This window comes from Cuculus canorus, chromosome 2, assembly GCF_017976375.1.
Source record: "Cuculus canorus isolate bCucCan1 chromosome 2, bCucCan1.pri, whole genome shotgun sequence".
Taxonomy (NCBI): domain Eukaryota; kingdom Metazoa; phylum Chordata; class Aves; order Cuculiformes; family Cuculidae; genus Cuculus; species Cuculus canorus.
In genome coordinates this window covers 8,898,200-8,911,085 of record NC_071402.1, presented here as the reverse complement: position 1 = coordinate 8,911,085, position 12,886 = coordinate 8,898,200, and the positions used below count along the sequence as shown (strand labels likewise).

Below are 12,886 nucleotides of genomic sequence, written 5' to 3'. Positions count from 1 at the left end.
AAAAATCCACCTAAAAAAAAAAAAGCTGGTAAGCTTTTGGCAGAGTTAATTCAGAGGACTTTGCTTTCTAAAACTGCTGTTGTTTGGTTTAATTCTCTGATTTTCAACAGTCCTTGCTCCCTCCACTGTTCAATGAAACTTAACAACGAGGAATGAATTTTAAAGCACGCATGTTCTTCAGCTGCGTATATAAACTCCTGGCCCAGAGACTGGTTCCAAATGCTCCTCTCTCCTCTGCCTCTCCAGGGAAAACTAGGGACACAGGCTTACTGAAATCAAATTGGAACAAACAATGCTATTGGAGGTACAAATCAAAACACAGATTAGCCGGCTGAGTACAGAAATAAAGTGATATTTTGTGAATTTTGGGGCGAATCTGGGGAGAAGAGAGCAGGGAAGCTACAATTCTGGACCTGTTTTCAAAACAATCCCAAGCAAAGATCACCACCCCATTCAACATTATTCCGCTCCCTTCATGGCACACTAATTACACTGTTCACCTTCTCAATAAAAATCCATCTTTAAGACGCTCTGAATGGTAAGAACCACAGAGCTGGCTCTTTTTCTCACTTTGTTGCACCCGGAACTATAACAAAAGCATCCACATCTTCAGAAACAATACAACTACCTCAAAACTTAAAAGGCAGGGTATGCCTTCACATCTTTTAAAACATCTCTGAAAACAACTCGAGTACTGTACCTGTTTTTTTTTTAAATCCCCTTTATTTCACACACAAGCAGCTATGTGAGATGTCTAATACACTAGACATGTTCTAATGAACTCGGCAGAGCTCCTTCTCAGGCATCCTCAAGCACACGCGCACAACTATTTTGATTGCAGTATGTTTATAATGGAACGTTCCTTTGGACCAGTTCCTTTGAACTAGTTCTGCTCTACTTGGTATTAGTCTTTCTTTTTAAATGAATGCAGCCTGTTACTGGCCCAGTGGATGAGGGTTCTCTCCAAATTTGGTTCTCTCCAAATGCAAATGCACATTTATTATTCACACTGCAAAACCTATGAGCATTTTTCCAAAGGCTTAACCAACACTGAACGTTGAAAATCCATTATTTAGCTCATACTTCTACTCTGAGGCTTTATTTGGCACTGTTTCTGCTTCCCAACCTACTCACTGTTTCCTCTAAAAGCTCAGGGTTACTGCTTTGTGCCTCCTGCCTCCTCCTCTAACAGTTTTAATCAGTACTCACACCACTTGATCTATCCTCCTCCCACTGAGGACTTGGAGAGGGGCAGAAGAGCAAGAATTACAGTATCACAGAATGGTTGGAGTTGAAGGGACTTCTGGAGATCATCCAGTGCAGCTCCTCTGCTAAAGCAGCTGGGTCACCTACACCAGGCTGCACAGGAAGAAATTTAGATATCATATATATATCATTTACATAACAGGAAGAATTTTTTTTTACTGTTGAACTTCATGATTTTCAATGCCCCTTCCAACCCAAACTCTTCTGTGATTCTGTGAATGTGTCCACGAGGGTTTTGAATATCTCCACAGAAGGAGACTCCACACCCTCTCTGGGCAGCCTGTTCCACTGCTCTGTCACCCTCACACTAAAGAAGTTTTTTCTCATGTTAAGGTACAACTTCCTGTGTTCCAGATTGTGCCCATCGCTCCTTGTTCTGTTGCTAAGCACCACTGAAAAGAGTGACCTCAACTTCTTGACATTCACCCTTTAGTTATTTATAAGAATCGATAAAATCCCCTCTCAGTCTTCTCTTCTCCAGGCTAAACAGATCAAGCTCACTCAGCTCATTAGAGATGCTCCAGTTCTACCACCTTTGCGGCTCTCCAATGCAACCTCATCTGCTTGGTTGTGTAGAGAGCCTGATTACACAAATTCTTGTTTAAAGTCTTTCTAAGACACATTCAGGATTCACATGTAGCAATAAAAACATGGGAAACCATCACAGAGCAGTCCAGCTGGAACAAAACTATGAGTGCACAGACTGGGTGGCAGAAAGCATCAAGAGAACACGCAGAAGATGCATGCACTTTGCTCTGAGGTGAGATGGAAACAAAACTGAGTAAAGGAATTATTTTAGGAAAAATGACTGGAAAAGAAGGTTATAAAGCAGAAGATGAACTGTGCTGCTCGTGGGCCTAAATATCTATGTTAGGAATAAGCAAATGATAATTGATTAACCAGTTGCTAATTAGGTGGTGTAAAAATAGAGCAATGAATTACAGTCAATTAAGTGTAAAAATCAAATAAGCAATAAGTTAATTAACTATGCAGAGAATCAATGATTAATTAGTGAATAATTAATTATGTAGGAAATCAACAAAGCAATTAATTAGAGAGCAATTAAATATGCAGAGAAAGAAAGGAACAGTAATCAAGCATGCAGGTAAACAAACAACAGGAATTTCAGCCAAAACCAATTTAGAACGTTCAGTTCACTAACCACGCTTTGTGTTAATTCATTATCTTCAGTTTGCCCACATGAACTGTGCTAAATGTACGTTGAAATAAATAATACCACTTATTTTCTTCTTAAATGGAAAAGTGCCGAATTAAGCTATAACATAAGTGAAGCCATTTTGATTTTTTTTTTTAATTCTTCCACAAAGTCCTCAGGGTATTTCTTAATTAGTCATTTTTTTTTCTTTATATATAGCATGTACACAGCAAAGGGAGATTATCAAACTGATTACTAAAGACAAATAGCAAATTGCAGACTAGAATACGCTTATTCCCAATCCTCTTCACAAAGCATAAAACAGTACTTGTCCTGATTTCCTTTAAAGTCGGAGAGGGAGAAAGAAGCACTTATATTAGAAAAATCCCTCAAATCAAGTGTTTGAAGGAATTAGGTAGCATAATATTACCAGGTATACTTTCAGTCATTGTATGATAAAATCTAGTCTAGAGTTAAAATTAACTAGTGAAAAATGTATTTTGCATAAAAGGTAGACATGGGATTGGTGGTTGTTTTGTAAACACAGAGCAAGGGAGGGCGGAAATGAAGATTATCCATCTGCATTTATATGCCATAAATCATCGTAACGTATCCAAAATTCTTCAATGCAGGCAATAGTCAAAAACTTTTGTAACAGACTTTGAACTTCTGCAATAGTTAAAAGGAAACAAAACTCTGTAGTTAGATGCAAAAATTAAAAGTCATCAAATATCTATTGGCATGTGGAGTAACAAAGTTGACAGCACATACTTAGGTACCTGCTGAACCTTCCTACAACACACGGCAATATGTTCAGAACATGAATCCAGCAGAAAGTGTCCCTACCCCAGGCAGGGGATTGGAACCGGATTATCTTTAAGGTCTCTTGCAACCCAAATCGTTCTATGCATAACCACACATGTCCTTCCAAACAGTGCTGAAACAAACCTTGCTCCCTCATCACTACCAACCTCTCAACAGAACTCCTGCCGCTAAAAATCTTACACACCATTCTTACACTAGGATTTTGTCTTGTTTGAGTTTTGTCTTAGTGTTTAGTTGGTTGTTTTTTAATGACAATTAGGTATTTCTGATTGTTTTACAGACAAGTAGTGATATTTATGGTGAAAATGAGAAAAAGAACAAGGTGCATCACATCAAAAAGATTTCCTTCCATCTTCAGCATATATAATATAAACTTTCTCTTCAGTTTACTCACTCCTTTATCTCTCAAGTTAAATAATACTAGGGGGGTTGGATTAGATGATCTTTAAACTCCCTTCCACCCAAACAAGTTCTATGATTCTCTCGTTCATTTCCAATTCTTTTTTTTTCCCTTCCCCACCCCTTATCATGTATTTTTAACCTTTCCCTTTCTCTCCTGCATCTCTTTTGCCATGCCAGACTCTCTCTTCTCTCTTCCTGTTCCCTACCATACACCTCCAATCTTTCAACCTACCTACTAATGTTAACTTGTGCTTCTATTACCAGCCTGTCTTTCTCTTGCAATTACAAGAACTTTGCCTCTCTCTGTTGAGGACTCTCTCTATACATACTCCTTCTTAGCTTAAAATCTTAGAGGTAAACATAGCTACCAGGTTTCACAAGAATTAGACAGGTCACATCTAAAGCTACCACAAGCATACTACACCACTGCCTTACTGAATCTCATCAGCAGATTCAGGTATTCTTAACTCAAGTTAAGTAAGAATGATATATCTTTATTTCCAGGGTTAACACCCATTACACCACAGAGAAAACCACCACATCTCTTCTGCAGCAGTACTTCATCATAGAAAGACACAATCTGAGACACTGCTTTGCCATTTTCTACTCCAGTAAAACAACTAGAGGATCTCAACGTACTTATCCACAGATGTGGCTCCTCACATGCTCGATCCTAAATCCACTTTGCTTCTATCCTCCTATCTATGAACACATCAAGGTTTGCAAAGAAAGGCCTTGTGGTGGGGGTAGTTTCTCTAAGAATTTTTAGAAACACAGACCCATGCCCTCAGCTCAGATTCAAGTCCTCGGGTCTATTCTTCTGGTTCCACAACACCGGCTCTTTCTCCAGTGTCTGGCTGCATTTTCAATTTGCTACAGGTCACTTAACTCCCTGCTCCAGTTCACCAGCAAGAGCTAACAGGGAGCAGTGTGCCTGGGAGCACACAGCAGCCTGGGCGCTCCAACGCTCCACCTGATGTGCAGGTCCATTGTAACACTCTCTATTCACTCCTAAGGTTTTCCAATCCCTGGGTTAAGTCATACCACAGCACACAGGGCTTGTTGAAATTCCAATTATTTATTAGGCGAATAGTTTGGGTTTTTTATACTCTCTGTATGAAAGCTCTTAAAAATAACTGTATGAAAGTCCTTCTGTTGTGCATCCAAGGGTACAGCCAGGAACCAGAATGTAGTGAGCCAAGAATGAGATCAGAAACATCAACTTCTTATTTAAGGTTCTTAGTCTTATCATTTCTAAGGGTATGCAGAAGGTGAGAGTCTCCTTCGTTAAAGCTATTTGAGCAAGGATATTTTCAGTGCAAAAGAGGTCAACAAGTTAATGTGATGAACAAGAATACACAGAGACACAAAATTGGAAGGCAAAAGATAATAGACAATGCTAAGGACCAAAAGCCTCCAGTTACTAATTGATGGGACACCAAAGAAAACTCAGGCACAGCTTTGGAGAAGGCCACTTGGAGTTTGTAACTGGTAAAAAATGAAACAAGAGGAACAAGAAGGCATGGGATACTTTAGGAGCACCTGTGGGACTGTATGTATTTAGTTCCCAGGGGAGGCTTCTGTGAGAAGACACCAAGAGCTGCCCCCATGTCAGGCAGAGCCAGTTCCAGCTGACTCCAAGACGGGCATTCTGCTGCCCAAAGCTAAGGCCATCAGTGACGTTGGCATGCCTCACCACGAGAGGAACCGCATGATGGCATGGGGGAAGTGATTGAGGAGGAAGGAGTGGCAGAAATGAAGTGTTATGAGCTGACCACAACCCCGATGCACCCTCCCTCCCTTCAACCACTGGGACCACCACATGTCCCAGACACAGCTACTGGGGAAACCGGGGCGAGGAACGTGAACAAGGGGCTCGGCACCAACAACTGGAGTGGGGCCATGGGTCACAGCCTGTGCATCTGATGCCAGCTGCTGGGCAGGAGGCACAAATGTCGGCACTGTCCTCAGACCTGGGGTGTGGCGGTGTGCTATCGGATAGACAGAGAGGCCATGCTTGTACCTGGGGGATCTGCGAATGCGCGTGCACTTGTAACCTAGAGAGCTCGTTGTGTGTGCTTTCACTACTGAGCTTCAATCTCTGCCCTCCAAAGGGGACTTTGACTGTCCCACTTTCATTTTATGTGGATCCTATACGTAGAAAACAGTGCCTCCCATGCTGGTGTCTCATGTGTGCGGTGTGCGTGAAACGTGTCTCTGGGATACGCACTCAGCTTTGCCACTGGTTAAATCTTCAAGGGGGAAAGCAGCAGCCACCTCCGACAGCCTGTGACAGGGACTCCCATCGGATATCCCCACAGTGTTGCCTCTGATCTTGCTCCAACAAGTTTTACTTCCTTACTTCCCACTCTGCTGGAGTACTGCATTCAGTTTTGGTCATAAAGGGCCCAGAGAAGGGCCACTAAGATAATCAGAGGACTGGGAAACCTACCGTATGAAGTAAGGCTCAGAGAACTGGGTTTGTCCAGCCTTCGGAAGAGAAGGCCTAGGGGAGACCTTATTACCATGTGCCAGTACATAAAAGAGTGTCTGCCAAGAGGATGGAGACTCCCTTTTCAGAAGAAGTCACATGGGAAAGACAAGGGGTAATGGGTATAAGTTGCCCTTGGAGATTCCAATTGGATTCCAGAAGAAACTTTTTCACCATGAGAACAGTTAACACTGGCATAATCTCCCCAGGGAAATGGTAGATTCCTCTACGCTGCCTGCTTTCAAGGCTCGGATTGACAGGGTGCTCGACCATCTCGTTTATACTATATATCACCTAAAAAGGTAGAACCAGATGGTCCTTGAGATCCCTTTCGACCTGGATTCTATGATTCTACTATTAAGATGTGCTACTCTTCAATCTCTCTGTCCATACCTACAGAAACAGCTGTGCATGTGGACAAAGAAAATCAAACCCTACAATCCCATCTAAACACATCTCAGCACTGGTCTACATTCAGAGAGAACTGCCTAAAATCCAGCAGTGATTTAAAAATATTTCTAAATGAGCTACTTATTCTTATAAAAACTCCCAATACCCAACACCTTAACAACGTCTACAGCTAGCTAACCCAACTATTACAATGCACTCAGAAACAGACTGCAGTTTCATCTACCAACAAAGCACAACACTGCTTTGCTGTCCAACAAGCTTAGAAAGAAGTATTTAAGTTCCCCTGTAGTATGCTATCTTGCAATCTGCAATTATTGGATCACAGCTCTATTAACTACCAGCTCTCTTGATTCAACCGAGTTAAAGCCTCCATTATAATATCAAACATGATAATAAGGTGCTAACATGAGAATTTCTGAGAAGATGCAAAGGTATTCTTTTCAAATAAAGAATGCTTGCTTTCTAAAACTCCAGAATGAGCCTTAAGGAGTTTATTAGATGGCATTTTCAGTATCACTAGGAGACCTGGGTGTCTGCCCCGTCATCCCTGCTCAGGAGTGCATTGGGAACGCCTGGAAAAGAGCAGCTGCTGGGCAGAACAAAACCAAAAAGCAGAAAAAAACCCACTAGTTGAGGTGCTTGGGCCATGAACACATGATGGTGGTGCTATTGTGAACAGAACTAAGAGAATTTTTGTGCATCCAAAATTTAAGAGATTATGAAAATGCTTTTAAATTGAAGACTGAAGGGGAGGTGACAAATGCAAAAGACCACAAAGATCAAGATGATTCACCTTGCAGTGGTGAAATCATGAAGGCTGTACTCAAATGAAGGATGACACAGAAGCCAGTACAGGAAACAAATGAACAGTTGAAAGAAATTGTTTGGTTTGTTTTCCATTTCTTTGTTGTTGCATTTTAAAAGATACATCTACATACAACTACAATAATGCAAGAAGCCTAATGAGGTGTCATGCCCCAAATGTCTCACAGCACACAAGGACTACCGACAGACACACATTTAAATGAGTTTCTGGAAACTATTGTTGTAATGCCAGTGGGACACCACTCCCTTAAAATACTGAGAACAGAGAGTAGGATGCATTGTTTGTGAAGTAATGCCATCTGCTAGAGGAGGCTTAGGGCCAAATCTGATTAACAGGCTACTTTAACAAGGAACAGAATCCCTGAGGACTGAAATACTCACATTGTATAGCAAAGCTGAGAGCTTGCACTACATGAACAACAGTGATCACAATGGTAAGAGTGACTGCCACACTGAAGGGAATAAGAGAGGTTACAAAGGCAGAAACAACAATATGTTGTAGGCTGCAGCTGCTCTTTTGCAGATTGGTTAAATGTCAGATTGGGAGAGGATGCCAAGATTAAATGTTTTGACACCATTAATGACTGCTTCAACCAGCAAGCAGTCAGGAAAACCTGAGGAAAAAAAAATAAGATAAACAGTTCTTGACTTTATCAGAAGTAAAACAGAGGACAGCATTTGAAGAGACCCACTCTGTAACTGTGATTAAAGAAGCACTCAAAAATCCTTTAAGAGTGTTAAGGAGACAAATGTACATGTTCAACAATTTGAATTGTATAAAGATAAAAAGCATCTTTAACAAAACAAAAACAAACCACAAAAGGGATTAGAAAGATTCCAAGAAGAGTTAAATACTTGCAAGCAGCATGAAGACCATTTAAAAGCATCATATTTGATGCTAAACATCAAAGATTTTAGAAAGGAGAAGAAAAATATCTAGCATCGCTAAAGAGGGGAGAAAGGAAGCTTTAGTAGAAGAAAAAGCATTGTTATAAAAGTTTTGTCAAATGAAGAAAACAAAATAATGATTGGAAAACATGACATATTAGACATAAAAACACAGCAAGGCAGGTCAATACGGATAATTTTATCAACTTGAAAAATAAAAAGCAGAATGCAGCATTTGCTAAAAACACCTCAAGAGTAACAACCCTGCCTGAGATCCTTGTAGTAAAAAGCAATTTGTGTACGACAAAACCCTTCAAACAAAGTAAGCCTGTAGCAAAACAAGATTTTCAATTTGCTGTTGTTTTATAAGGGTTTGGAGAGGTTTTTCTATGAAAGATTTCTCAATTCCAGCAAACTCTTTAAAGATAGCCTCAAAACAAAGTAAAGAACTCTACTGCTCAAACCCAAAACCTTACGATAAACAGTCCTTTAAAATATAGTCCTATAACATGCAGACCTATAACAATCAGGAAAGATTACTGCTGTAGAAGTCCATTCTGGGCTTGCATCTCTGGAGCGTGTTCCTCTAACTTGAAAGACTAAAATAAGAAGAGTAATAATGAAAAAATAATCCTTAAAAGATACAAAGATAAGGACAATCAACAATACAACATACTTCTATATGAGAAGTATATAAGTAAACAAGAATCTTTTTGCCTGGGAAGGATGGAGCTGAGGGATGGAGAAAAGGCAAGAAGTAAAATGATGTAGAAAACACACGTCATGAAAGAGATGAGCAGATGATCTCTCTGAAACTACCATCTGCTCTTTTCAGTCAATCTCTCCCCATACTGGAATCACAGAATCATAGAATGGTTTGGGTCAGAAGGCACCTTAAATCATCCAGTTCTAATCCCTGTGACATAGGCAGAGACACCTTCCACTGGATCAGGCTGCCTCATCTAACCTGGCCTTGAACACCTCCAGGGATGGAGCACCCACAACTTCTCTGGACAATCTGTTCCAGTGCCTCACCACCCTCACCCTAAAAATTTCTTCCTAATACCTAATCTAAATCTCCCTTCTTCAACCTTAAAACCGTTACCCCTCATCCTATCACTGCACTCCCTGGTAAAAAGAAGAAAACATGAAAGGAGGCAATCGTTCATATAACTGTAAGATAGGAACACACCCACCTGGTGTTAAGATTCTTGGAAGGGATGTCAGCAAAGAACTAGTAAGTGGAAAGACACAATTTGGGGCTCAGCAAGCCCACAATAAGGCCTAAGAGACTATTCTGGACAAACATCCCTACGTGCTTGCACTTCTCTACCTGGACATACATTATGGGTCACTATTAGAGACACGATGTATCGGCCATGCCACAAAATTAAGATCCAGCTGATTTACACTTTCTCGGTTTAAGTCACAACAGCAATGCACAATGTAGAATTAAACACAGCTCAGTTACTATAGCATTCAAAGTTTATTGTATTTCACTGATATAACACTACCTCTGGAAACCTCCAGATATTTGACATAAAGATATGAGTATCTCCAGTACAAAGGTAGATAAAAGGACTAGTAACAGGCTAGAGTTCTGGTTTTTTGATAGATCAATTTTAGTTGCCAACCTGAGTTACTGGAAAACTTAAGAACCCAGGTTACACTGACCTGCTCCAGAGCTATCTAAGAAACCAGAGCTTGCCTTGTGTCACCTGAGCAAACAGCTGTCCCAACAGGACACTGGCATGAGGCTCTTATCTCTCTCTCCTTTGTCTTAAGTGTGTCCTCACACTCTCATCATAACCAAACACACTATTTAACTGATTTGTTACTAGATTTGTCAAAAGAAACTTGAGTCTAAACTACTGAAATTTAGCTAAAGAAAACAAATGTATTTTTTTTCCTTTTAAACACATTACCTTTACAAACGTTCCTGGAAAAATCAAGTTCTTCAAAAGAAGACACTGCTCACACTCACTTATCTTGGCTAGAATATACAAAATTCAGAACTGAATTAAAAAGGATGTTCTAATAACTAGGAAATAAATTTATCTGCAGCAGGTTTGAATAATTTGTTTATCAAACATATAAACAAAGTATCTTTCCATTATTAAAAAGAAAGTGCCTCAATATATACACTTACAGTAATACTTTGGGTTTTTGCATGTTCTAAGATCGCCCTCCTGTGGCTTAATACAATACTGCTGGAGTTACAACAAACACACTATCAAACAGCATCGTCACTTAAGCCATGCTACCATGGGTAGAGAGAACATTTGGCACCTCTCAAACAATAAGCAAAAACTCTGTGATCAGCCATTGGCATCAGGATGAATCTGAATTTTGAAAGCACACTTAACAGAAATGCACCTGTAGTCAATACAGTTCTGTAGTTGCAGCGTCAAATGTAGCGGACATTTAACAGTTCTGGGTTCAGCTTCCCTCACAACATTTTTATTAAGACAAATGTGCTTGAATAAATACGAATTTATTATCAGCAATGGTAGTACTGGTAGTAAGAGAATTAATTTCTCATCTAAAGATGGCTCAGAGAATAAAAAGCACTCCTGGAATGCTTTTACAACAGTAAACAACACAGCACTTGTATTAGATACAACTTTTCTCCTGATAGTGCCCTTCTCTTTGGCATAAAATCCTGTTTGCTGTAAACTAATTGTAAACACTGCACAGAAATAACTTAAGAGGCTAAAAATCAGAGCATCATCTCAGGGAATGACAATGAAAAGCCAAATTTCAGCATACAGGGTAATTAACTAGTGCTAAATTATTGCAACACCACTTCCCAGACTTGTGCTGCAAGGAACACACCTGGATTGCAAAATGCAGAAACCACATATGCAGTATTGCTATGGTTGTCATGTCTGTGTAACTTCACTTAAAGAAGAATCACTGAATCACTTGGTTGGAAAAGACCTTCAAGAGAGTCCAACTCTCTCTCTGAGGCAGTATTTGAGATAGACTCCAAACAGAGGTGATTACAGAACGGACATCTGTTCAGCACAGATCATACATAACACAAGCTGTAACGGTACCAAAAATGCCGGCAAGTAAACTCTCCTAATATTTTTTAGTTTTACAAAGCAGGAATCCTTTATGAAGCCTGGGCAATGCGAGTGAGCGATCTCCATCAGTTGTGTGCAGTAAAAAAAGAGCTGGTTACAGAATATATTTCCCAATTTTTAAATGTATATTTGTATAGTTATGTCTGCATATATACATATTTACATGTGTATAAATCTTCCCAGAAACCTTATGCATATTCTATAACCTTCTAAGGACTAATTTTAATGTTATTACGAACTTGACAACAATGAAAACGCTGTTACTTTCCAAGGTTTAATTTTAATGTTACTATGAAACTTCACAACTACCAAAACTCTTCCTAATTTGGAGCTTACTCCAACTCTCTACCTGACCTTGTATTCTTAATAAAGACTCCTCCAAACAGAGGTGATTACAGAAGACAGATCTGTTCAGCACACATAATAATTCACACAAGACGTAACCATCTTCAAACAACGAACAGTGCCTGAAAAAAAAGCACTTTTTACAGAAGACATTCATTAGAGGGACGTTTTAACTTCCAAAAAGAAACAATTACTTAGATGGAACCTAACTCTACTATAGCTTAAATAAAAAATATCCCACTTTTTGTAATAGTCACTACTTCTTGTACCGCTGGGGTTGCCCCGTGCCCCTCCCTGACCGACGGAATCCCCATGCAAGGAGAGCGACCCTGGCACGTCCCTGTACCCGTCCCTCCCCGACCAGCTCCGCACTACTTCGCGTGCGGAAGCAGAGTGACGACATCCGCCCCGCCGGAACTACTTCCTCCCCCCCGCCCCGCATCCCTGCTGCGAGCGGATCCGTGCGCGCGCCCTCACCCTCCAGGCCGGCCCCGCGCCGCTCACCTGCAGCCGCAGCGTCCATGGCCGCCGCGGGGGAGGGGCGAGGGCGGCGGAGCGGCGCGGCCTGAGCTAGGAAAGGGAAAGCAGGGGAGGAAAAAAAAAATCCAAAAATCACTTTGGAGGTCGCCAGGGCCCCGCGGGCCTCCCAGTTTGGTAATAAAGAAATGGGATTTTAATCGCTGGGGCCGGCGGGGCCAGGCGGCCCGGGCGGCGGGTTATGGCGAATCTGCCGCGCCCGACACGACGGCTGCTTCCGTAGCGGGGAAAGGGGGGGCGGGGGGCGGGGCCAGGGAAGGGGCGGGGCCAGAGCTCGGGAGGAAGGCAGAGGCCGTGGGTGGGGACAGAGCGCCTGGGAGGTGGGCGGAGGAGTGGGGGGCGGGACCAGAGCGGGCGGGGCCAGAGCTCCGCGGAGGGCATGGGCGTGGCCAGAGCGCCTGGGAGCTGGGCGGAGGCGTAGCGGGCGGGGCCAGAGCTCCGGGGGCGGGGGAGGGACGGGGCGGGGCGGGGGAGGGGCGGGGCCAGAGCTCCGGGGAGACGGGTGGGTGGCTGGGGGCGGGGTCAGAGACAGAGCTTCGGGAAAGGCAGGGGGCGGGGCCAGAGCGGGTGGGGGAAGCAGGGGGCGGGGTAGAGTGGGCGGGGGTGTAGGGGAGTGGCCAGAGCGCCAGGGGGCGGGTTCGGAGAGGCGGG

The 12,886-nt window shown here is 42.2% G+C and overlaps 1 protein-coding gene across 2 annotated transcripts in view; it reads right to left on the bottom strand.

The window, feature by feature from the left end:
- ZFAT (zinc finger and AT-hook domain containing) overlaps nt 1–12,461 on the bottom strand; it is a 97,755-nt gene extending 85,294 nt beyond the window's left edge. The window contains exon 1 of one of the 2 annotated variants that reach the window (XM_054059725.1): nt 12,203–12,461. In XM_054059725.1, the coding sequence (XP_053915700.1) occupies nt 12,203–12,221 (19 nt within the window). In that variant the 5' untranslated portion in view covers nt 12,222–12,461. Of the gene's footprint in view, nt 1–10,189; nt 10,317–12,202 lie in introns of those variants that run through there. The other variant, XM_054059726.1, reaches the window with a different exon arrangement.
- Between the last annotated feature and the right edge of the window lie 425 nt (nt 12,462–12,886).